This window comes from Pan troglodytes, chromosome 5 (assembly GCF_028858775.2).
Source record: "Pan troglodytes isolate AG18354 chromosome 5, NHGRI_mPanTro3-v2.0_pri, whole genome shotgun sequence".
NCBI lineage: Eukaryota > Metazoa > Chordata > Mammalia > Primates > Hominidae > Pan > Pan troglodytes.
This window is the reverse complement of record NC_072403.2, coordinates 71,191,669-71,216,827: the sequence shown is the minus strand read 5'-3', so window position 1 is coordinate 71,216,827 and position 25,159 is coordinate 71,191,669. Positions and strand designations below refer to the sequence as shown.

Sequence of the window (25,159 nt, the reverse complement as noted above, 5' to 3'; positions counted from 1 at the left end):
TAAAGTGTTTCAAAAAAACTAATTTCTTACAGCATATTTTAATATGTCAACAATAATCTCTATACTTTTTTATAATGTCATATATGGAATTATATATTTTGATAAAAATTTAACCACAAGCTAAAGAAATGTTAATACAAAATTTATAATTGCAATTGAAATAATATCTTGAATGGTAAATCTTCTATACTCTATAATCAGTGAGTTACCAAGTGTCATTCTTTACTCCAGTTACAATATATTGATGTTTCTTTCCATTTCCTTTACCACTTTTAATCCATATACTATAGACCAACTGTATAATGGCAACGATAATTTAGGTGTTTTTCTTAAATGTAGTTTTTCCTTATTAAAATATAAAATATTCTAGAAAAATATATTATCTCTGTTAAGAGATAGGAAATATGATCTTAAAAGAGTTGAATAATGAAACCTCAATGTAATCATTTAAATTCTCATTTTAATCATCTACAAAAGAGAAATAACTAACAATACCAATATGCTGTGATGACTCAAATTGAGATGAAGGCTGCATACACCTCCCTTCTCCCACACACAGACAAACGCACATGTATACATGGACATTCACAGATATAGTGATACTATTGTCAATTATTTTCCATTCTAGCTTACTTACAGAAAACCGATTTCCCTTCACAGAAGACAAACTGTTTCTAATAAGTACTCTTTAATACAGCTATTTAAAATTTCTGAGGCCTACTCATAGAGTGTGTGGATTAAAAAGGAAAATATTTTTTAAATACTGACATATTAAATTTAATCCCTAAACATTTAAGCATGTTAAAAAGCATTATAAAATTATACATTTGTAAGTAGCTGAGTGATGAGCAAAACAAAAAGTTCTGACCTTCCCCCACCCCCAAGGGTAATCCACAATGCACTTCATTCTTCAGCTCATCTGTGACAGTCTTGTGGCTCTTTCTACCTCCTGACATCACTGACCCTTGCACATTCCCTACAATCACTTCATTCCTGACTGTTTATTTACTTTAGGATTATATAAACCTGGGAGACAGAAATAAGAGGGAATTGAATGAAGGTACATTTCTGCCTATTATTTCTTCTTCAAAAAGGATACTATAATGTGAAGGCACTTGTAGAGTGGTGCTCAAGCTAGAGATCTGAGTTTAAACACAGCTTTATGAAGAAGTTGATGTAGGAAATGAGATTTTAACTCTATTTTGGCAACTTGATTACTGAATTACTCTTCTTCCATAGACAATTTTTTCAAAGATTTTTTAAATTTGATTTTTCTCTCCCATAATCCCACCATACCACTCAAATCTACCTGCTCTTATAGCATCAACTGACCAGTTACTGAGTTTACCACCATTATGATAATCAAATATAGAAAACTCACTTCATAATTTATAAAAGTGCCAACTCTAAAAATTCTGAAAACCTTTTTCTTTGTTTTTCTTAACAAAATGCAAGGATAATTTGAGATACCTTCTTTCACTTGTCTCTTGAGTATTATTGTTCTCCAGGATTGTTTATCATCTTTTGCCTGAGCCACTTTGTTTAATCCTATGCCTTATTGGCAATCATGTTGTGAATATTCTTTCTCCTAAATTACCTGCCTCCTTTGCCTCGGAAGCCTAACTGGGTGTGTGCATTTGTGTATGAGATGGTAAATGTGACTGAGAGCATGTGTTTTGGAGTCAGGTCAATACATGCACCACTGCTTATTGATTGTGTGAGCTTGGGCAAGTCCTTAATCTTTCTGTGCTTCAGTTTTCTCATTTTATTTTTTATTTTTTACTCTTTTTATTTTTATTTCTTTGGACACTATGGTGACTTAAGTTTTCTCATTTTTAAAATGGGGCCGTGACTATGTACCTCACAGGATCATTGTCATAATCACGACAGTGTACTAAAGAAGGACTGGTGTCTCCCAATAGTAGGAGCATAATCGATAAAGTCAGTCACTACTCCCTTAAAAAATATGAATAAATCAGCTGTCTCTTCTCTAGTACTCTCAGTTTTATTTTAAAATTTACCATTTTTTTCCCTTTTCTAGTATCCTTGCTAAAATGTTCATCATTCACACTGCTGGTAGCATTTCTGAAACACACATTTTCACTCCTATAATTTTAGTCCAATCTGTGGTAGGTAAAATTTGTTGCTTACTTTCTAGAGCACAGGCATAAATTATGAGAACTTTTATATCTGTTAATTTTATCTCTTCTATTTCTAACTTTCCTCTTTGTATATGTTTTGAAAGTACAATGTATAATTTATACAAATAAAAAGCTGCTTATTGTGGAGGCCATAGTTCTTAAAGAAGTGAAACATGAAAAATATCAGGTATATAGAATCAACTACAAGCTTATTAAAGGCTTCCACAGTTCATAATACTGTCTATTGAGTGCAAATAGAAATAAATTACATCCATCATCTCCAATCTCTACTCAACTATCTTTAATTGAATGCCTATTATATGGCAACTATTATAATGAGCATGTTCTATTCAAATTATTTTTTGGCTTATATAAAACTTATTTGTTTAAACTTATTACCGTGTTTTTTTAAAAGATGTAATTTAAGATGACAGCTGTTTGTGAAAGAAGAAATATTGTTCATGTTTTCTTAACTACTGAATTTAAGTTGGACTTTATTGTTAGAATAACCTAACTACAAAGCTACTATAAAAGTGATACAGTTCATACAGTTCTGAAATTACACATATTTTCCTGTGAAATATTTTTCTGGTAACGTAGCCTGTCAAGTGATTTTATGGTTGTAATTATGTGAAATGCTGTCAATGGCTCCATCGTAGTTCTGGGTTTCTGGACTTCTTGGCTCAAGAATTTATCAGATGTTAATGGTAATATCACCTGGGATAAAATTACTTCCTGATTTTAATCAATATGTGTGTTTAGAATTGAGGAGAATGCCATTTGGCTTGCTATTTTGACAGGGTTTGAAGAATGTCTTTATAAATGAAAAACTGAGACACATAACATCATACCTTTGGGGTCAAAATTACATCACCTTTTTCAAATTTATAATGTTTATATTACTCTAGTTCCCAATAAAATCCAAAGCATTTTGTATTCAGCATGTATAGATATACAGTGACTTCATAGATGTTTTTCTGTTAGTGTTTTTTTTTCCTTTGCTGCTATTTTCATTTATTTAAATTTTCACAAGGCAGAAATGCAATGCATCAAGCCACTTTCTCTTTGAAAACATAAATCCACAATAATTAGAGACCCAGCGTGCTCTAAGAACCATGGGATTAGCCCCACAATAATGTGGGCTCACATCTGCAGTCGGTCTAAAAATGTCACATAGGCCTAATTTTGCTTCAAAGCAAATGTAATTTGTTTCCTCGCATTTACATGTGGAAATAAATTTGTGACTGTGTTTAACTCATTTGCTATTTAATCTTTAGTGTATCCTTTTCAACTAAGCTGCTGGGAAAATAATACACCTGTGCAAGTTGCCACTACTGTAAATTTGTGATTTACAGGTACAAAAGTATTTCAATATTGCCTAGTGATTCGTATCTTTCTCTAAAACCTCACTTTCTCTCTTGTGATTTCTGAACACTTGTGCTAGAAAATCACTCAGATAGACCTTAAACTGAGCGTATGCACAAGTGAATCAGACTTCTCCCCTCTTCCTTGCCGTCTTACTGCTCCAACTGGTCTTCCTGGATTTTCTTCTCTTTCTTTAGGCCAACAGCCTTGGAGATGTAGTAATTCTACCATTTCAATATTTATGGACTTCACGAGTGTTATATTTGTATTGCCTCTGTACTAATTGGTCTTCATTATTGTTTCACTACATTAGAGTTGTTTTCTCCTCCACAAGTGTCTCAATTCTTTTAATTGCACTCACCAATATGTTCCTCACCTTGAAACTAGACTAATGCTATTAAATTATAGTGAGTTCTCAATGTAGTTGACAGGTTCTTCAAAATTGTGACTTTAAGCAAAACGACACACAACATGTTGGTCCTCAACATCTTTTCCTTCTCTGTCTTTTCATTATAACATTGAAGAGAGAACAAAATTGATTTTGTCATATGTTGTTTTGAAGTCGCAGTTTCCAAGAACCTATGGACAAAGTTAAGTGAGGATTTATTTATTTATTTATTTTGTTAATCATCCATGTGAAATCTTCAAGAGGCTCTTCATTGCTCTCGAATAAAATATGAGCTCCTTTACTGAGAATGGCTGCTCCTTCTTGATATAATCTCTTCCTAAATGGAGTGCTTATCTTTAATTGTAATTCCTTTTCCCTCTTTGATGAGAAAGCTCCACTTCTCTTACTTCCTTAAAGGCATCCAGCGTCACATTCACCTCAAAATCTTTAGATGTAGATGCTCTCTCCTGGAACATTTTTCCTTTGGCAATTTTCCCAGGTGATTCCGTTTTATCATTTTAGCTTAGATTTTGTTTCCTGGATTGGACTAAATGTCCTTGCTACATGTCTCAGACCATTAGACTATTTTGTTGATAGCAATTTGATGATGTTGCTTGTCTAATGATCTGTCTCTTTCATTGAGTTCTTAATTCCTTCCATTGATACCCTATTCCAACTGATTATTGATGAATCTTGGTACTGAGCATATTGCCTTGCACATAGATTGAGCTCAAATATACTTGTTTGAATTATTTTTTAAACCTTTAGCAAGATTGATAATTTAAATCTATAAAATTAACAAGGTGATTAATATATTTGAAATTGACATGATTATGTAGAACATTTAATTATGTAGAAGTTGTATTTTATCTTTCTATATGCATATTTGTGTTATTTGTCACATGAATTTATATTTCATAGATTTATAATATGCAGAACTGAAATTGCAAAGAGGTAATTTATAATTCAAATTTGATTTCTGCCTGATCTAAAATACCCATTAAAATGTTAGACTTACCATAAAGATTTGATATGAATTAACAAATAAATTATATAATGGCATACCATAATGTATTTTAACAACATTTAATTGATCTTTGTGGTACAGTAGAAAATGCCGATATTTTGAATCTGACAAACCTGAATTTTAATCCAACATATACCACTTACCTGCTGGATGAAATTGTACAATAACAAAAATAAAAGCTACTATTTATTGAGTGACTCATATATGTTTACGTAGTCATTCCATCTTCAATACTACCTTGTTAATTAGGTGTACTTCTCCCTGGTGTACCTATTTGAAAGTGGAGAGAATTAAATCTCAGGTTGCCTAAGGACATTAAACAAACGAATAACATAACTGAGATCCAAAGAACACGTTTTTTTCACTAACGTCATTTACCTTTCCTCTCAAAATTTGAGTTTAATTGTGAGGATTGCAGTTTCTTTGTTAATCAAGTAGTAGAGTGATTTGTACAGAGAAAACCTTCAATAATTGGTAGTTACCTTTTAAAAAAAAATAGGTCAATATATTAAACTCAGAAATCCTTTATGTTTTCTTGCCCTCTGGAACAACAGAATTGATGGGCTGACCCCTCCTTTCAGTTACTACCATTTAACTTATATTTATTTTTACTTTATTTACTTATATTTATAATCTTTTCATTACTGCTTTGTGACTTTCTTTTCCCTCTTTATCTGGCACCTTCCACCATTCCTACAGAAGACTCATTCTAGGTTAGTCATTTGCACAACAGAATTTTACATATATATGGGAGTTCCCATCCTCTGGATTATCATAAAAGGAACATGATTATCACTATCAGTTATTTTAAGGCTTATTTTTATATAAAATATTACATGAAAAATATGTTTAAATGGTGTTTACTCTTCTATGTTTTAAAGGTGTTTTTTGAAAACTAATCAGAAGAGGAATGCTTATCTCCCAAGAAAATTGAAACCATCTGTAAAAGAATCTTGGCTGTGCTGTGTTTTGATTAGATTGAAGTTTGGTGTAAAGAGAAAACACAAAAGACCGCAGTAAGTTGCTGGCTTAATTATGTCATGAAACCAGAACTTTTCAGAATCAGGTGACTATATAAAGATTGACCAGATCAACATATCTTGATCATATTTTTCTTGGCCTTCTTTCCCAAAGAAGGTCCCCAGCTGCTGGTGACACTAACTTTGCAGTGTAGGCTCTTATGAAATCTACAAAAAGAGCTAGCATTTTCTATATTATTAATTTAGGGAAAACTTCACTAACAATATATGTTTTTTTTCTGTTTAAAGGAATATTTACAACATTTGAATTCCTGTTTCTCCATCAAAGCACATTGTCATCAAAGCTACTTTGGGGATAGAAAAAAGGTCAATTCCAATTCCCAGGAATCCCTAACCACAACTTTACTTGGAAATTTCCGGTAATACTTAAAACACCATTTTGCAGCAATTCTTTATGATAAACTGTAAAATACAGTTACCCGAAAATGACTGACAAATCAATCATCATTCTGAGCCTGATGGTTTTTCACAGCTCTTTCATAAATGGAAAAACATGTAGACGGCAATTGGTGGAAGAATGGCATCCACAACCCTCATCATATGTGGTAAATTGGACACTAACAGAAAACATCTGCTTGGACTTCTACAGAGATTGCTGGTTTTTGGGTGTAAACACTAAAATAGATACTTCAGGCAATCAAGCTGTTCCCCAGATTTGCCCTTTGCAAATTCAATTAGGAGATATCCTTGTAATTTCTTCTGAACCATCTCTTCAATTTCCAGAAATAAATTTGATGAATGTTTCTGAAACATCTTTCGTTGGCTGTGTGCAAAATACCACAACGGAAGATCAGTTACTTTTTGGCTGCAGACTAAAAGGAATGCACACTGTTAATTCTAAGTGGCTGAGTGTTGGGACACATTATTTTATCACAGTTATGGCAAGTGGTCCATCACCTTGTCCACTGGGACTTCGACTAAATGTGACAGTGAAACAGCAGTTCTGCCAGGAATCTCTGAGTTCAGAATTTTGCTCTGGTCATGGTAAATGTCTTAGTGAAGTTTGGAGCAAGACATATAGCTGCCATTGCCAGCCTCCATTTTCTGGAAAATACTGCCAGGAACTTGATGCATGTTCTTTTAAACCATGTAAAAATAATGGCAGTTGCATTAATAAAAGAGAAAATTGGGATGAGCAAGCATATGAATGTGTCTGTCACCCACCATTTACAGGTAAGATTGTTTAAAATATATAATTTTATTAAAATAGAGAAACACAGTGCATTTATAAACTGTTAACAGAAATCAAAGTACATTTTAAACGCGGTGGCTCACACCTGTAATCCCAGCACTTTGGGAGGCCGAGGCGGGTGGACCACGAGGTCAGGAGAGCGAGACCATCCTGGCTAACACGGTGAAACCCCGTCTCTACTAAAAATACAAAAAAAAAAAATTAGCCGAGCGTGGTGGCGGGCGCCTGTAGTCCCAGCTACTCGGGAGGCTGAGGCAGGAGAATGGGGTGAACCCGGGAGGTGGAGCTTGCAGTGAGCCGAGATAGCGCCACTGCAGTCCGGCCTGGGCAAAAGAGCGAGACTCCGTCTCAAAAAAGATAAAAATAAAAATAAAATAAATAAAAATAAATAAAAAATTTAATAGATTCCTTAGATTTGGCTGAATATAGATTCTGGACATATACAAATCCTATCAGGGATCCTCCAAAATAAGCTTTTTGCTTAACTGAAAGAGGGCTCTTAGAAACATGTTTAATAGTGAAATATCTATATCTACATCTTTCCCAACATTCATTCTTAACGTCTCATACATTAAAACATAAGATTATCAGAATAATATAAAAGCTTTTAGTCACTGAATGAATTCCCAAGATTATGGTACTTAGATAGGTGATAACTTGAAAATAAATTATACATCTCAGTAGAGGAAGTTAGGGAACTATGGTTGAAGGGAAGTGATTGAAACTGCTTGGCAGAATTGGAGAGGAACAGATAATTGTGAGCCAAGAGCAATGTTTTAAATGGATGTTGGTGTGGCATCCAAATGGTGATTTATAACCAATAGTGACAAGGATGGAAAGAAGATGTTATAATTAATAACGGTTGTAATAAGCTCAATAAAAGGCAATAATCAGAGAAGGTTGTAAAAAGATGTTTGGTGAGTAATTAAGCCAGAGGAAAGGCAATCTAAAAAAAATGTAAATGATGCTGCCTGAGGCTAACGTGAAGTTTGAAGGGAATAAAACTCTCTCTACTTGAGAATATACTAGAGGAATCTGGGTCATCGGAGGAAAGTGAGGAGAAAGATTGAAAAAATGTAGGGAACATTTAAAGCTTGGAAACTTGTGGAAGAATTTATTTGAGGGTTTGACAGACCTGGCATGGAGAGTTACAAGTGAAATAAGACCACGATGATCTAACAAAGAGAAATATTTGACACGGCTGATAATAATAGTATAGAAAAACAGCAGATTGGTATGTATTTTGGTCATAAAAGAGGAAGGAAGGTTAGAGCAGAGATATATCTAGAGCGGATCACCTGCAGGGATTTAACTGTAATTTTGTTAGGCAGGCTTTAGGGGGATTCCTTCTCCCCTGTGCCTGAGGCTGACTCCATTGGAGCCAAGTTTAAAGAGGCTGTGTGATAACATGTAATGGGAGCCGACTTGGAGGCGGCTCATGCCTGTAATCCCAGCACTTTGGGAGGCCCAGGCAGGCGGATCACCTGAGGTAAGGAGTTCAAGAGCAGCCTGGCCAACATGGTGAAACCCCGTCTCTACAAAAATACAAAAATTAGCCGGGCGTAATGGCGGGTGCCTGTAATCCCAGCTACTCGGGAGGCTGAGGCGGAAGAATACCTTGAACCAGGAGGTAGAGTTTGCAGTGAGCTGAGATCGCGCCATTGCACTCCAGCCTGGGCGATGAAGGGAGACTGTCTCAAAAAATAAAATAAGATAAAATAAAAAGATGTAATAGAAGACCTCAATAAGCCATTGTAGGCTGTAAAATTCACCTAATCCAATCTTTCAAATAGTCATTTTGAACTTGGTAGCTCAGTACCAAGATCATTATAGAAGTTAATACCAATAATAGCCACTGAATATATTGTCTCTATAACGTGGATCAAATTCTCATTTGACTGTGTTGGCATTGGTGATAGAAGGTGCAAGTTATACGTCTTCTTTCCGCTGGGGTATATCAGGTGATTAAAGTTAAGGAAGACTAGAGAAAATGTGAAAACACTCAAATTGCTGATTTGGAGTGAATGATAAAGCAATTTAATAGACAGTCTTTAAAGCATCCATTTTCACCTGTCCAAAGAGTTTTAAAGAACATTTGGCCAGAAAATTTCTACTATGTGTCAGAATATTAATTTGCGTGTATGCATTCATAGTTTATGGGATATTATTTTAGTGGTTTTATTATAACTGCATAGAATGGTTTGCTTCCTACTCAATTTCCTTCCTTCCTTCCTTCTTTCCTTCTTTGCTTCCTTCCTTCCTTCCTTTCTTTCTGTCTTTCTCTTTGTTTGTTTCTTTCTTTCTCTTTCTTTCTTACAGCCATAGGTGCTTTAAATCATTAAGCTTTGAGCACTATAAAATGCCTGAATAATGCTTACTTATTTTTATAACATTAAGAATACTCCATTTGCCACTTTAATTATAAATAATTACTTCAATTTTAAAAATCAAAGAAGATAATGAAATATGTAGAATTGTCAAAACAATTGAGAATGCTTACTGCATTAGTTTGCTAGAGCTGTCATAAAAAAGTACCGTAGACTGGATGGCTTAAACAGAAACTTATTTTCTCACAGTTTTAGATGCCAAAAGTCAAAGATTGGCAGATATGGTTTCTTCTGAGATCTATTTGCTTGGTCCATAGACTGCTGTCTTCTCCCTGTGTCTTTATATTGTCATTTCTCTGTATGTATCTGTGTGTAAATGTTCTCCTCTTGAAAGCACACCAGTCACATTGGATTAGGACGCACCCTACTGACCTTATTTAACCTTAATTGCGTACTTCTCTAAAGATATTATCTCCAAATATAGATACTCTGTGATGCTGAGGGTTAGAACTTCAACATATGAATTTGGCGGGGGTGGGCACAATTTAGCTCATAAAACTCACTAAGTTTTAATTAGGGTGTGGCCTATTATAATTAACAGTATACTGTTAACAGTATACTGTTAACAGTATAATTAACAGCGTTATACTGTTAATTTAGTTTTTATGTTTGGAAAACCTTTTGAAACACAATGATTTTTATTTATATTTTCATTACATTTAGGGTTGCTTGGAGGCAAATGAAGAAAAAAGTTCTGCATTAGTGAGGCAGGGATGTCAGTATATAAGGAATTTGAAAGATATCAATGATAATGGCAAAAACTGCTCATAAATTAAATTAAGAGCTTAATTAAACTGGGGAAAAAACATATTGCCAAATTACATGCAGTTGGTTTGTAACAACATTTGTCCACTTGCTATGCCCTGGGATTTTCAAGGCACATTCCTCTACTAAGGTATTATAAGATGATTAAATATGCATAGAATGAGTATGTTATGGAAGGCTGTGTGTGTGTGTGTGTGTATATATATATATATATATATATATATATATCTGATATAGTGGGACCACAATAGTATGTGTAAGTGAGATTTGGAAAATTTGATATGCCAGCAAGTGCAAAGAAGTGTTGAATTTGGAAGTTTGTGCACATATTCTGAGAATCCAGGCAGCCATTTCTGCTTTTGAATTGTTCCCTTGGCTAGGGGGTAAGTCTGAGAAACAGTACACATTTGAATGTGTCATTTTGTAAATTATCACTGCAATACTATGAATGTATGTTGAAAAACTGGTACTTAAATGTATGAATATTATCTATCATGAAAATACAATTAAAATTTTAAAATATTATGTAAATTAAATAAAGCTCAAATACTACAAGCCAGAAAAAATATTTGGATATTATAGTCTGGGGTCAGAAGATGAAAACTTATGTAAAGTATCAAAATTAATTTTTATTTCAATTTAAATGCATCATCGTATAACATGGTTTCATAACTGAAATTACTTTAGTCAGAATTTGATATTTTCATTATTAAAGAATTGAGGGAAAACTGATGGTTATAATATTGATATCCAATGTAAAAAAAACTTTTTTTCATTGTTATAGGAAAGAATTGCTCAGAAATAATTGGCCAATGTCAACCACATGTCTGTTTCCATGGAAACTGCAGCAATATTACTTCAAATAGTTTCATTTGTGAATGTGATGAGCAATTTTCAGGTAAAAAATGCATATATACACATCCATATACACAAGTAACTTTAATTTTATCTATGTATTTCAAATTAAATGTGAAATATTTCCTTTATTATTGAAAAATACGATTTTAGAATTTATATACACTGAACTCTTTTATGGTAAAGTTTAATAAATCAATTTGGTTAATACAATTAAATCATACTACTTCTAAATGTTTTATGGCATAAGAAGAGTCTGAACAACAGTTCACATGCTTTTCACCATAAAATTACTTACATCTTTCTTCAGACTTGCATTTATGACCAATGAATTTGAAATTATTCATGTGTTTATTTGACACTTCTTAACCATTAAATTTTAAATTATGGACATTTTCACTGAACACATGTTGAGGTTTCTGTTAATTTCTTTAAAAAAAGTCTGCTAAAGGAAGATATTATTACATCTTTTTTTGATATAAAATGCAGATAAAATATATATTTTTAAATTACACTTTAAGTTCTGGGTTACATGTGAAGGATGGGCACTTTTGTTACATAGGTATGCCATGTGCCATGGAGGTTTGCTCACCCATCAACCCGTCACTTATATTAGGTATTTCTCCTAATGCTATCCCTCCCCTAGCCGCCAACCCCCAACAGGCCCCAATGTGTGATGTTCCCCTCCCTGTGTCCATGTGTTCTCATTGTTCAACCCCCATTTATGACTGAGAACTTCCAGCGTTTGGTTTACTGATCTTGCGATAGTTTGCTGATCTTGCGATAGTTTGCTGATCTTGCGATAGTTTGCTGAGAATGATGGTTTCCAGCTTCATCCATGTCCCTACAAAGGACATGAAATCATCCTTTTTTTTTTTTTATGGCTGCATAGCATTCCATGGTGTATATGTGCCACATTTTCTTTATCCAGTCTATCATTGATGGACATTTGGGTTAGTTCCAAGTCTTTGCTATTGTGAATTGTGCTGCAGTAAACATATGTGTGCATGTGTCTTTATCGTAGAATGATTATAATCCTTTGGGTATATGCCCAGCAATGGGATTGCTGGTCAAATGGTATTTCTAGTTCTAGATCCTTGAGGAATCACCACACTGTCTTCCACAATGGTTGAACTAATTTACACTCCCACCAACAGTGTAAAAGCATTCCTATTTTTCCACAACCTCTCTAGCATCTGTTGTTTCCTGACTTTTTAATGATCACCATTCTAAATGGCATAAGATGGTATCTCATTGTGGCTTTGATTTGCATTTCTCTAATGACCAGTGATGATGAGCATTTTTTCACATATCTATTGGCTGCATAAAGGTATTCTTTTGCAAAGTGTCTATTCATATCCTTTGCCCATTTTTTGATGGGGTTGCTTGCTTTCTTCTTGTAAATTTGTAAGTTCTTTGTAGATTCTGGATATTAACCCTTTGTCAGATGGATAGATTGCAAAATTTTTCTCCCATTCTGTAGGTTGCCTGTTCACTCTGACGACAATTTCTTTTGCTGTGTGGAAGCTCTTTAGTTTAGTTAGATCCCATTTGTCAATTTTGGCTTTTTTTGCCATTGCTTTTCGTGTTTCAGACATGAAGTCTTTGCCCTTGCCTATGTCCTGAATGGTATTCCCCAGGTTTTCTTCTAGGATTTTTATGATTCCAGGTCTTATGTTTAAGTCTTTGATCCATCTTGAGTTGATTTTTGTATAAGGAGTAAGGAAGGGGTCCAGTTTTAGTTTTCAGCATATGGCTAGCCAGTTTTCCCAACACCATTTCTTAAATAGGAAATCTTTTCCCCATTGCTTCTGTGTGTCAGGTTTGTTGAAGATCAGATGGTGGTAGATGTGTGGTGTTATTTCTGAGGTCTCCATTCTGTTCCATTGGTCTATATATCTGTTTTGGTACCAGTACCATGCTGTTTTGGTTACTGTAGCCTTGTAGTAAAATTTGAAGTTAGGTAGCATGATACCTCCAGCTTTGTTCTTCTTGCCCAGGATTGTCTTGGCTATGTGGGCTCTTTTTTGGTTCCATATGAAGTTTATAGTAGAGTTTTCCAATTCTGTGAAGAAAGTCAGTGGTAGCTTGATGGGGATAACATTTAATCTATAAATTACTTTGGGAAGTAAGGCCATTTTCAAGATATTGATTCTTCCTATCCATGAACATGGAATGTTTTTCCATTTGTTTGTGTCCTCTCTTATCTCCTTGAGCAGTGGTTTGTAGTTTTCCTTGAAGACGTCCTTCACAAAATGAAGGCAGAAATAAAGATGTTTTTTGAAACCAATGAGAACAAAGACACAACGTACCAGAATCTCTGGGACACACTGAAAGCAGTGTGTAGAGGGAAATTTATAGCCCTAAATGGCCACAAGAGAAAGGAGGAGAGATCTAAAATCGACATCCTAACATCACAATTAAAAGAACTAGAGAAGCAAGAGCAAACACATTCAAAAGCTAGCAGAAGACAAGAAATAACTAAGATCAGAGCAGAACTGAAGGAGATAGAGACATAAAAAACTTTGAAAAAATCAATGAATCCAGGAGCTGGTTTTTTGAAAAGATCAACAAAATAGATATACCACTAGCCAGACTACTAAAGAAGAAAAGAGAGCAGAATTAAATAGATGCAATAAAAATGATAAAGGGGATATCACCACTGATCTCACAGAAATACAAACTACCATCAGAGAATAGTATAAACACCTCTATGCAAATAAACTAGAAAATATAGAAGAAATGGATAAATCCCTGGACACATACACCCTCCCAAGACTAAACCAGGAAGAATTTTAATCTCTGAATAGACCAGTAACAGGTTCTGAAATTGAGGCAATAATTAATAGCCTACCAGCCAAAAAAAGTCCAGGTCCAGATGGATTCACAGCCGAATTCTACCATAAGTACAAAAATGAGCTGGTACCATTCCTTCTGAAATTATTCCGATCAACAGAAAAAGAGGGAATCCTCCCTAACTCATTTTATGAGGCCAGCATCGTCCTGATACCAAAGCCTGGCAGAGACAAAACAAAAAAAGAGAATTTTAGGTCAATATCCCTGATGAACATTGATGCAAAAATCCTCAGTAAAATACTGGCAAGGAGAATCCAGCAGCACATCAGAAAGCTTGTCTACCACGATCAAGTCGGCTTCATACCTGAGATGCAATGCCAGTTCAACATACGCAAATCAACAAATGTCATCCATTGCATAAACAGAACCAACGACAAAAAGCACATGATTATCTCAATAGATGCAGAAAAGGCCTTCGACAAAATTCAACAGCCTTTCATGCTAAAAACTCTCAATAAACTAGGTATCCATGGAACGTATCTCAACATAATAAGAGCTATTTATGACAAACCCACAGCCAGTATCATACTGAATGGGCAAAAACTGGAAGCATTCCCTTTGAAAACTGGCAGAAGACAAGGATGTCCTCTCTCGCCACTCCTATTCAACATAGTGTTGGAAGTTCTGGCCAGGGCAATCAGGCAAGAGAAGGAAATAAAGGTTTTCAAATAGGAAGAGAGGAAGTCAAATTGTCTCTTTTTGCAGATGACATGATTGTATATCTAGAAAACCCCATTGTCTCAGCCCAAAATCTCCTTGAGCTGATAAGGAACTTCAGCAAAGTCTCAGGATACAAAATCATTGTGCAAAAATCACAAGCATTCCTATATACCGATAACAGACAAACAGAGAGCCAAATCATGAGTGAACTCCCATTCACAATTGCTGCAAAGAGAATAAAATACCTAGGAAAGAACTTACAAGGGATGTGAAGGACCTCTTCAAGGATAAAATATTTTTTAGGAGTTCTATATTTTACTTATTCAAAATCAGTTTGTTAGATAACATTTTCCAAGATATTCATGAAGTAAATGATTTCTATTTATTATTCTTTAGAACGTTTGGCTAAATTTAGATACTGCAAAGTTGTTGACTCTCTCAATTTATTTCCATTATGCTCTAGTATGTAAGTTTATCCTTGAAATTTAGGAGCCCCCTCAAATGCTTCCCACAAGCCCAGCTATTCCAAAGCACTGTTATAATATTTAAAATCTTATATACTTTTGAAATCTTATTAAATTTGCTAAGTGTCTTTCTTGAATCATGGAGGAATAAACTTCAATGCTTTATCTAAAAAATGCAACTTACTGTAATGTTCAAAAACTGATTTCTTTGGTACTTAAATTTTTTTAGCTGTTTAATCAAATTTTTGAAACTGATTTTGAGCAAGATGCAGCTAGAGCATTCTGTTACCAAAATGTCAAAGCTTCCCTGCACCCTTAGATTCATTTTCAAAGTCATTCTTTAGAGACTTAAACATTTCTAAATTTGAATGTTGATGAAAAGAAGCAAGAAAAAAAGCACATTATGCCATGTTACAATTTTTTCAATAATAGTTTTGTCACAACAAATTAGTTCCATTACTCTATAAGTATTTAAAATTATTTGTGAATTTTGAAACTACAGTTTTTATTTTAGTTGTGTGAATATCATGACTGATTTGAAACAAAATATGAACTATGTGTGAACCACAATACATTTCCTATATTTTCTGCTCCACATTTTTCTATATTTGATCAAAACAATGTATTATGCCACATACTTAACAAAATGTGTATTTAAAATTTCACCACAGGAACCAATAACTTTATTTTTGAATATTGTTTGCTGAATTCACAAATTCCCAATGGCACTACCAACATTGTCAGATGTCTTGCCTTTGACAGAATAAACTTGCAAAACTTTATTTTAATTTAATGAATTGGAGGGAAAAAGAAAACCATTGTTGGAATTAACTGATTATCAATTTGAAGTTTCTGCTTTTATTAATATGGCTCACTTTTTTTTTTTTTTTTTTTTTTGAGGCAGAGTCTCACTGTTTCACCCAGGTTGGAGTGCAGTGGTGAATCTCGGCTCACTGCAACCTCCGCCTCCGAAGCTCCAGTGAGTTTCCTGTCTTACGCTCCCAAGTAGCTGGAATTATAGGTGCATGCCACCACAGCCGGCTAAGTTTTGTATTTTTAGTAGTGACGGGATTTTGCCATGTTGGCCAGGCTGGTCCCAAACTTTTGTCCTCCAGCGATCCACTTGCCTTGGCCTCCCAAAGTGCTGGAATTACAGGAGTGAGCCACCACGCACAGCCCAAGCTGGCATTTTTTAACTGTAAGTGAAGTTGTCTACTAGCTGAGCTGACACTTTGACAACTATCACTTTACTTTTTGTATGCACAGAGGAACTTGCGATAAAAAATGACAAAAATAATTTTGGGACAGTCATTTGATCTAAATGAAAAGACGTGCTTCACAGAGTGTTATGTAAGAAGACCTGCCTATGAACCTAGCTCATCATCAGAAGACAGTCTTCTAAAATATTTACTAACATTTTTAAAAGTAGATGCTGATGATTGCTCAACTAATGTATGCATTCTGGTTTGTATATAGTCAGTAATGTCACTAATATCCTACAGTGGATCATTAATAGTGGCACAGTTTAGGGGCAACTACATATTCATCATTGATTTTCTAGGGAAACAAATTTGAAACTTAGTTTTATTAAAAAGTAAGTATTTTTTGTAGAATAAGAAATGTTCATCAGTGCATAGTAAAGTATGTAAATAGTTGTAGATTTATACCAATGGCTGGCAAATTTTTCTGTAAAGAGTTAGATAGTAAATATTTTAGACTTCTTGATCCATATGGTCTCTATCACAATGATTCAACTCTGCTATTGCAGCATGAAAGCAGCCATAGACAAACATAAATGTGTGGATTTCACTATATCAATAAAACTTTGTTTACAAAAATAGGTGGAAGGCCTTATTCAGCTTACAGCTATAGTTTACTGACCACTGTTTTGTACCACACAATAATTGACCAAACCTCTATAGCAAGAACATACAGACAATTATCTATAAACCCTATGACAAAACTAGTAGCCTCAATTTTCCTCTCATATATAACATAGACATAACTCATAATTTCTTGTGTTCCTACTGACCAAGCTCACTGGCAGCCTGGAAACATTGTGCTGGAAGAGTAGCATTATTAGTAGCTTCTCTGCATACCAACTGAAATAAGAAGGAATTACCTACTTTTGTCTGCTTGGGTCTTCAAAGTCCAACAAGCTGTCTTTGAATGATTGATACAATAAAATCTGCATCTGGAAAGCATTGAAAAAGAGAGATGTGTTATCACTGGTTATATTACCATATTATCCTCATGTTAAAAATAATTTTCTGCTTATGTATAACTCTATATCTCACACTTCTGGAAAAGATGATGGCAGAATATAAAATACCAAGTGGTGATTTATCAAACTCATCCCTATTTGTTTTAGTGCAACCATAAATAATAGTACTTGGTTAAAACATCCAGGACAAATGGCATTTTAATATTTGGAGAGAACTGAGATACTTCAGCAATATTCTGTCTTCTACCCCATGAGCATAAACTGGTGCTATCTTGAGCAAACTAGAGTGATTACCCTATAAAGGTTTGGTAACTATAATAGGGTTTTTTTAAAAAATATTTTGAGATGTACAGCCTGTGCCAAATGTATACAGGAAGCATCACATTTAAAAGATGTATAAAATATGTCTGTATCTATCCATCGGATATGGCTTGACTGTGTCCCCACCCCAATCTCATCTTGAATTCCCACGTGTTGTGGGAGGAACCCGGTAGGAAGTAATTGAATCATGGGGGCACATCTTTCCCATGCTGTTCTCATGATAGTGAATAAGTCTCACGAGAGCCAATGGTTTTAAAAAAAGGAGTTCCCCTGCACAAGCTCTCCGTCTTTGCTTGCTGCCATCCATGTAAGATGTGACTTGCTCCTCCTTGCCTTCCACCAGGATTGTGAGGCTTCCCCAGCCACGTGGAACTGTAGGTCCATTAAACCTCTTTCTTTTGCAAATTGCCCATTCTCAGGTATGTCTTAATCAGCAGCATGAAAACGAACTAATACACCATCTATCTCTTTATTTGATACATATTTTCTAATATTTTATTATTGGTTTCTTCAAAACTCTTCAGAAACCAATATACGTATATTTTTCTACCATGATCAACTGTGCATATTAATATATATTATTTGAAATATGAGTCTGGATTCATAATCAATATTATGTTCTAATGAGCCATAGTAAAACTATAGAAAATTAATATTCCTAATGCCATATCAACCAGTGATTATTATAAAATTAGCCATTATGTCAAGTTCTCATTGCTCTTGAATTTCCTTCCAAACAGAATTTTGGAATTCATATAATTTGGAATATTATAATTGTCATACCTAAAGCAGTTTAATAACTCACATCTAATGCAAATTTACATTAAGACTGCAAATAAATATGGTATAGAGTATGCCAATCATATTTCAAAACTTAAGAGCCCTTAGAAAAACAAATTCTTGATTTTTCAGATATCTCACATATTGTGAAATAGAGTAAAAATAAGAATCATTAGCCATAAGGTCAAACTTCAATTTCAAACATTATAAAAGTAAAATTAAGAATTAAAATATAATATAAGACCACATGAAAATGTATTCTTAATTGTAATCCCAAATTTGAAATGTTATGTAAGATTTATGCATCCATTAGAAAGTGATTTATTCAAATTTTATAAGATTTATTGCTAAATTTTTAAATGTGTATTTTTGATCAATGCCAGGAAATGTTAAAATTATTATGCTATACATTATTAGTTAATGACACATTTTCAAGTGTGAATTTGACATAGAAACAGGTGATTGTCAGAAAATACACTGTTTTTAGTTTGACTAAATTAAAGCTACCATAAACAAATTTAGTTTCAAGATAGGAAAGTTTATTTGTAAGGATGCTGGGATGTTTGAATCCAAGATGAGTGATGTTAAAAAGGTTTTGCAATGGCATTCAATGATGGTAACTTCAGCTACCATTTTGGACAGATAACAAGAGATCCAATCTGACTAGTAGAGAATAGTGTAAGACATTTAGTTAGCAGTTTAGATCAGAGGGTAGACAAAATATTTTCCAATGTAAAGTACGTATTTCTCCATTTGAGTAATCCTCACCAGTGGGTAGAATTTGTGAAGAATAGAATTTTGCTCATGGAAAGAAAAGCAGGCAGGAGCTAAATCAGATATAACTTTCTTCATTTTTAATAATTGAACTTTAATCCTATTTTGAGACTCAATTCTGATAGAGTTTGGAAAATTAATCTCTGTCAATTTAACCCTATCTCTAACCCCCTGCCATGTAGAGAATTGAACTAGTCCTTGCTCTCATAAGTGGAATTTTAAAAAATAATGGAGTCACATGAGCTGATAAGCACACATGTATAGTCAATGTTAAGACTTAGTATTTATAAAATTTGGAATGATAATTTATGGCAAATGTTTATCACATTTAATAATGTAAATAATTTTTAAGGCATTGAATAGGCAGGTGTTTATATAAGCTTATTCTAGGTTGCTATTAGTTTTACATTGTCAAACTTTATTTTGTAGCATTTTTCTTCTTGTTTCTCTAGTCACTATGATAATTATTAGCATTGATGGTGACTGTTATTTCCAAACACAGCATAATCCACAATAACACAACATTTAAAAGCAAAGGCTCTGTATCAATTACTAACATGAACAATTTCCTTTGCTACCGTACTCCATCCAGATAAAGAACTGAGTCTTCCTCTGAATCTTCCAATTAATTTCTTCCATTGTGATGAATCCTCCACAGATTTATTGGCAAAACATTATTTCCAAGTGCTCTCCACCCTACTATAAATTGTCTCAAAATTGGATTGGGCGCAGTGGCTCACGCCTGTAATCCCAGCAGTTTGGGAGGCCGAGGTGGATGGATCATGAGGTCAGGAGATCGAGACCATCCTGGCTAACACAGTGAAATCACATCTCTCCTAAAAAAAAAAAAAAAAAAAAAAAAAAAAGATACAAAAAATTAGCCGAGCTTGGTGGCGGGCGCCTGTAGTCCCAGCTACTCAGGAGGATGAGGCAGGAGAATGGCGTGAACCCGGGAGGCAGAGCTTGCAGTGAGCCGAGATCGCGCCACTGCACTTCAGCCTGGGCGACAGAGCGAGACTCCGTCTCAAAACAAAACAAACAAACAAACAAAAAATTGTCTCAAAATAGTTTGTGTCTACCAACAAGGTAGTGTATACTATACTTAATAAATAGTAATTATTGATAATTATGAGATCTCAGAATGCTAATGAAACTTTATTGCTTATATTGAGAAATGAGAGTGTAAATTGATTATAAAATGAAAAGAGCTGAATGCTCAATAAAGCATAAATTTAGCTAAAGTTATTAAACAGATATACATATATGCCAATTTGAACGTCTTTTTATTGTTCTTCAATGTATAGAATACTTATTTTTTCCTTTTGCTTTTTTTGGTTGACACTTAATAATTATATTTATAAGATACAGAGTGATATTTTGATATATCTATACAATATGTAAGGATCAAATCAGAGTAATTAACTTATCCATCACTTCAAGCATTTATCATTTCTTTGTGTTGTGAACATTCAGAATACTCCCTTCTAGCTTTTTGAAAATATATAATAAATTACGGTTAACCACATTCACCTTACAATGTTGTAGAACACCATAAACCATTCCTTCTATCTAGCTATAATTTTGTATCCAGTAACCAAACTGTCCCTATCCTCCTTTTCCCTACCCTTCCCAGCATCTAATACTCACAATTCTACTCACTACTTCCATGAGCTCAAATTTTATTTAGTTCTCCCATATGAGTGAGAACATGCAGTATTTATCTTTCTGTGCCTGACCTATCTCGCTTAATATAATATCCTACAGGTTTATCCATGTTGCCAGGAATGACAGGATTCCATTCTTTTTATGACCGAATAGTATACCATTGTGTATATAGACCACATTTTCTTCATCCAAGCATCTCTTGATGGACATCTAGGTTGATTCCATATATTGACTATTATGAATAATGCTATAATAAATATGGGGGTTCAGCTATCCCTTTGGTATACTAATTTAATGTCCTTTGGTTATTTTTAACTACTATTTAATATGCACCTTTCTTTTTATCAGAAAGTCCATAAAGTAGTAAATAAAATAGATAATCTCATCTCTATTTTACCATTTGAGGGAATGGCAGAAATATAAGTATAATTTGGAATTATTTGACTCCAGTGATTTGATCTTAAATCAATATAATATGTTGCTTCTCTGGTTTATTCATGAAAATGTCAATGAAATATTTAATAATATGGTAGTATCTGTGTATATTTATATAAGGCCCGTAATATCCTGTAGTCATTGAAAGCCAGTATGGCTCACTCACTCTGCCATTTTTAAGTTGTCTTTTTATTAGTGATATGTAGAAAAACTGTATATGTCCTGGATAGAGGTCACTTGTCATGTATGCATATAATACAAATTTTTTTTTCTGTCTCTGACTTGCCTTTTAATTAATTAATTAATTTTACTTATTTGAGATGGAGTTTTGCTCTGTCACCAGGCTGGAGTGCAGTGGTGCAATCTCAGCTCACTGCAACCTGTGCCTCCTGGGTTCAAGCGATTCTCCTACCTCAGCCTCCCAAGTAGCTGGGACTACAGGCACGTGCCACCATGCACAACTAATTTTTTTTTTTTTTTTTTTTTTTGTATTTTTAGTAGAGACAGGATTTCACCATGTTGGCCGGAATGGTCTCCATCTCCTGACCTCCTGATCCACCTGCCTTGGCCTCCCCAAGTGCTGGGATTACAGGTGTGAGCCACCACACCCAGCATACTTTAAAATTTTTTTCCATGTACTTTGATGAGCAAACGTTTTCAATGTTAATAAAATAAATTTATCATTTTAAAACACATTTTGTATGTTTTGTGCCTTCTTTATGAAACATTTGCATGTTCCAAAATCCCAAAGAATTTATCCAATGCGTTCTTCTAGAAGACTTACAGTTTTAGTCCTCTGTTTAGGTTTATAATCCACTCAGTTAATTTTTACATTTCATAGAAGGTTGGTTTAATTTTTTAATATATGGAAATACAGTTTAGCACCATGTGGCAACTTCCTTTTACCCATAGATTTGCTTGAGATCTTATCATAAATAAATTAAATATATATGTGTGTATGTCTAGTTCTGTAATCTCTGTTCTATTGGTCTATTTTTATTTCCTTAGCCAATACTAGTGTTTCTTGGTTAGTGTATATTTATATCAAATTTGAGGTTCTATAAAACAAATCTTCCAGTTTCTTAGTCTTTATTAAGATTGTTCTGACTATTCTAGATCCTTTGCATATACATATAAATCTTAGAATCCACTTGTCAATTTATTTTAAAAATTCTACCAGAATTTTAATTCAGCCTCTTTTGATATTTGCCAAATATATGCCAAGGAGTTATTTGCCAAAATGTCTCCTTCCTTTCCTTCTACAGTTACACGTATGGTAGATTAAGAATTCTCCTACTGGTCACTGAGGCTCAATTCATTTTAGTTCAACCATTTGTGGTCCTCTCACTATTCTACAGATTAGATAATTTCGTTGGATAAATTTCTGCGTTTACTCATGCATTCTATTTTTGCCTGGTTTTGTTCGTTCTTAAAGGACTTTGCAGATTTCTGTGTGTTTTTATACAGAATTTTTGTAGTTTTCAGTGAGAGAGTTCATCTGAAAAAAGCGACACCACCAACACAGAATAGCAAATGTCAATGTGGCTTTCTCTCTCTCTTTTTCTTTTTAATTTTAAGAACTTTTCTGTGTTTTCAGTGAAACAAGCAACTCTTCAGTGGTTCTAAACAGGGCCCTTCCAAGTAGAAACAGTAATTTGGGATATTTAACTAAAATCAATTATGTATAATTAGGCGTAAAGATCAATTTCTTGTAAAGTGGTCCTGACTTCACTATAATTTGGTAATTGTTTAAAAATGAAATTCACTAATATAAATGAGGAAACCAGTAAATGGAGCACTGTCAAGAGGGTGACTTTAAGGGGAAAGAGAATTGAGTAGCATCTTTCATGTGTTTTTCTTAAGACTAAATGAACCAATTCATGTAAAATACTTGGTAAGCACATAATTAATTTTAGCTTTTGCTACTTTTGTTATTGTTTGGCATAACAACTTCTCATTCAATTTTATGTCCACCATTTTGTGAATATAGCGAAATCCAGTATCCTTTTTATGGCATTCAGGTGTTTATGTAATTTATGTCTATCTACTTTTATAAGCATTTTTCAATATTTTCTTAACCAGTCGTTTGCTCTAATCAACTAGTCTTAGTGATTGTGTCATAAACAAGCCATATACATTCATATTTTCTCTGCTGTCATTCATATATTATATCTTCTCTAGAATGAAGTCTCTCTCCTTCTCCTTCACTTCTGCAAAAATCCACTTCCTTTACTCCTCCTACTGATTTGCAAAGTTCTTGACAGCAAAGCCTGTGATCGATTCAAATTTACAGCCCTATTTTACAGCACATATAAGGTATTGAATAAATATTTGATAATCAGGAGAATATGAGATGTGGGGATGTTCTTAATCTTAAAAGAAGTTCAAAGTATTATCATTCTCTTCTGACAGACATATTTGAAAATAGGTATGACACAATTTTTTAGTCTGAAATCACAGAGTTATATTTGAGTACTGACATTCTTATGGCCATGTGTAGAACGAAAAGAATCACAGCTTTCTCTCCATGTTTTATTAACACACAGAAAAAAGATTGAAAAATATATCATTTCTTAAAAATGAAATGTATGGTTTGCTACAAATGGCCATATGGAAAATATGATACCTGCTTATTTTTGACTCAGAGTGTATTCAATTTTTATACTAACTGAAAATTACATGATTGCTTTCTTTGTTTTAAAAGTGAAAAAAATGTAATAACTGCCTTTAGCCTTGTAATATTGAATGCGTCAATTGGCTTCCCTTGTAGAATGTTGAATTGGCTATCACTGGTGGCAGATGTTCTATACATCGCAGTAATACTGCTTATATAATTGTGCTAATTTTCCACTTCTAATTTGTCATTTTCAGTGATTTAAAAATCACTTCATGACTGCCTGAAAAATGACTGACGTTTTTCCTATATTAAGTAATTTCTGCTGGTAAAGTGTAAGTCTTTTAATGAGTTCTTGAATTCTGTTGAAGTCTGCATATTTTCATTCTTTGTTCAACTAAACAGGTGTGACAATTTATAGAACTCCATGTAGAAACATCTCTCTAATTACTCCATCTTGGGACTTAGAAATGTGTTTTATGGGGAAATGCCATAAGCTTATTTTTCAGATACAGGAACACTTCTGAACATATGGCTTCAGTTTTTATTTAGTACAAAAACTTGAAAATGAAAATCTAAAAAGTTAAATTTACAAGGCATTTTACCTTTTCTCTGTGGGTAACCTTATTATTGTATCTTGTCTGTGCTACTCAGTGATATTACAGTTTCAGAAGCTGGCTATAAAAGCACAATACCATAATTGTTAAAGTGTCATCATCCTTTCAATAGATACCATACTGGATTTCTTAGAATGTTGATTTGATTAGCGTGAATAAAAATTCGAAATTTTTACAACCTACTTAATCATATTCAGGCTTACCTTAATAACCCAATCAAATTCTTATTGTATAGGTTTAAAAGCAATTTTAGGCTGGCCACTGTGGCTCATGCCTGTAATCCCAGCACTTTGGGAGGCCGAGGCCAGTGGATCACAAGGTCAAGAGATTGAGACCATCCTGCCCAACATGGTGAAACCCCATCTCTACTACAAATATAAAAATTAGCTGGGCCTGGTGGCACGCGCCTGTAGTCCCAGCTACTCGGGAGGCTGAGGCAGGAGAATCACTTGATCCTGGGAGGTGGAGGTTGCAGTGAGCTGAGATCGCACCACACTGCACTTCAGCCTGGTGACAGAGCGAGACTTTGTCTCAAAAAAAGAAAAGCAGTTTTAGAAATGGCTTGTAATAAATGAACATTTCCTGATTC

General features: G+C 34.0%; 1 protein-coding gene and 1 long non-coding RNA gene across 10 annotated transcripts in view; one reads left to right on the top strand and one right to left on the bottom strand.

Annotated features, from left to right (window-relative positions):
* The window catches only part of LOC100609532 (protein eyes shut homolog), a 2,075,858-nt gene that overhangs the window by 287,565 nt on the left and 1,763,134 nt on the right, over window positions 1-25,159 (top strand). For all 9 annotated transcript variants that reach the window (XM_063813139.1, XM_054685918.2, XM_054685923.2 and 6 more), the window contains 3 exons: window positions 5,803-5,937; window positions 6,190-7,134; window positions 11,090-11,203. In XM_063813139.1, the coding sequence (XP_063669209.1) occupies window positions 6,387-7,134; window positions 11,090-11,203 (862 nt within the window). In that variant the 5' untranslated portion in view covers window positions 5,803-5,937; window positions 6,190-6,386. The remainder of the gene's footprint in view (window positions 1-5,802; window positions 5,938-6,189; window positions 7,135-11,089; window positions 11,204-25,159) is intronic.
* On the bottom strand, window positions 1,805-20,986 carry LOC134810314 (uncharacterized). Its single transcript, XR_010158058.1, has 3 exons — window positions 20,887-20,986; window positions 17,267-17,334; window positions 1,805-5,191 (listed from the first exon to the last, which is right to left on the bottom strand). It is a non-coding gene; the product is annotated as an uncharacterized LOC134810314 (long non-coding RNA).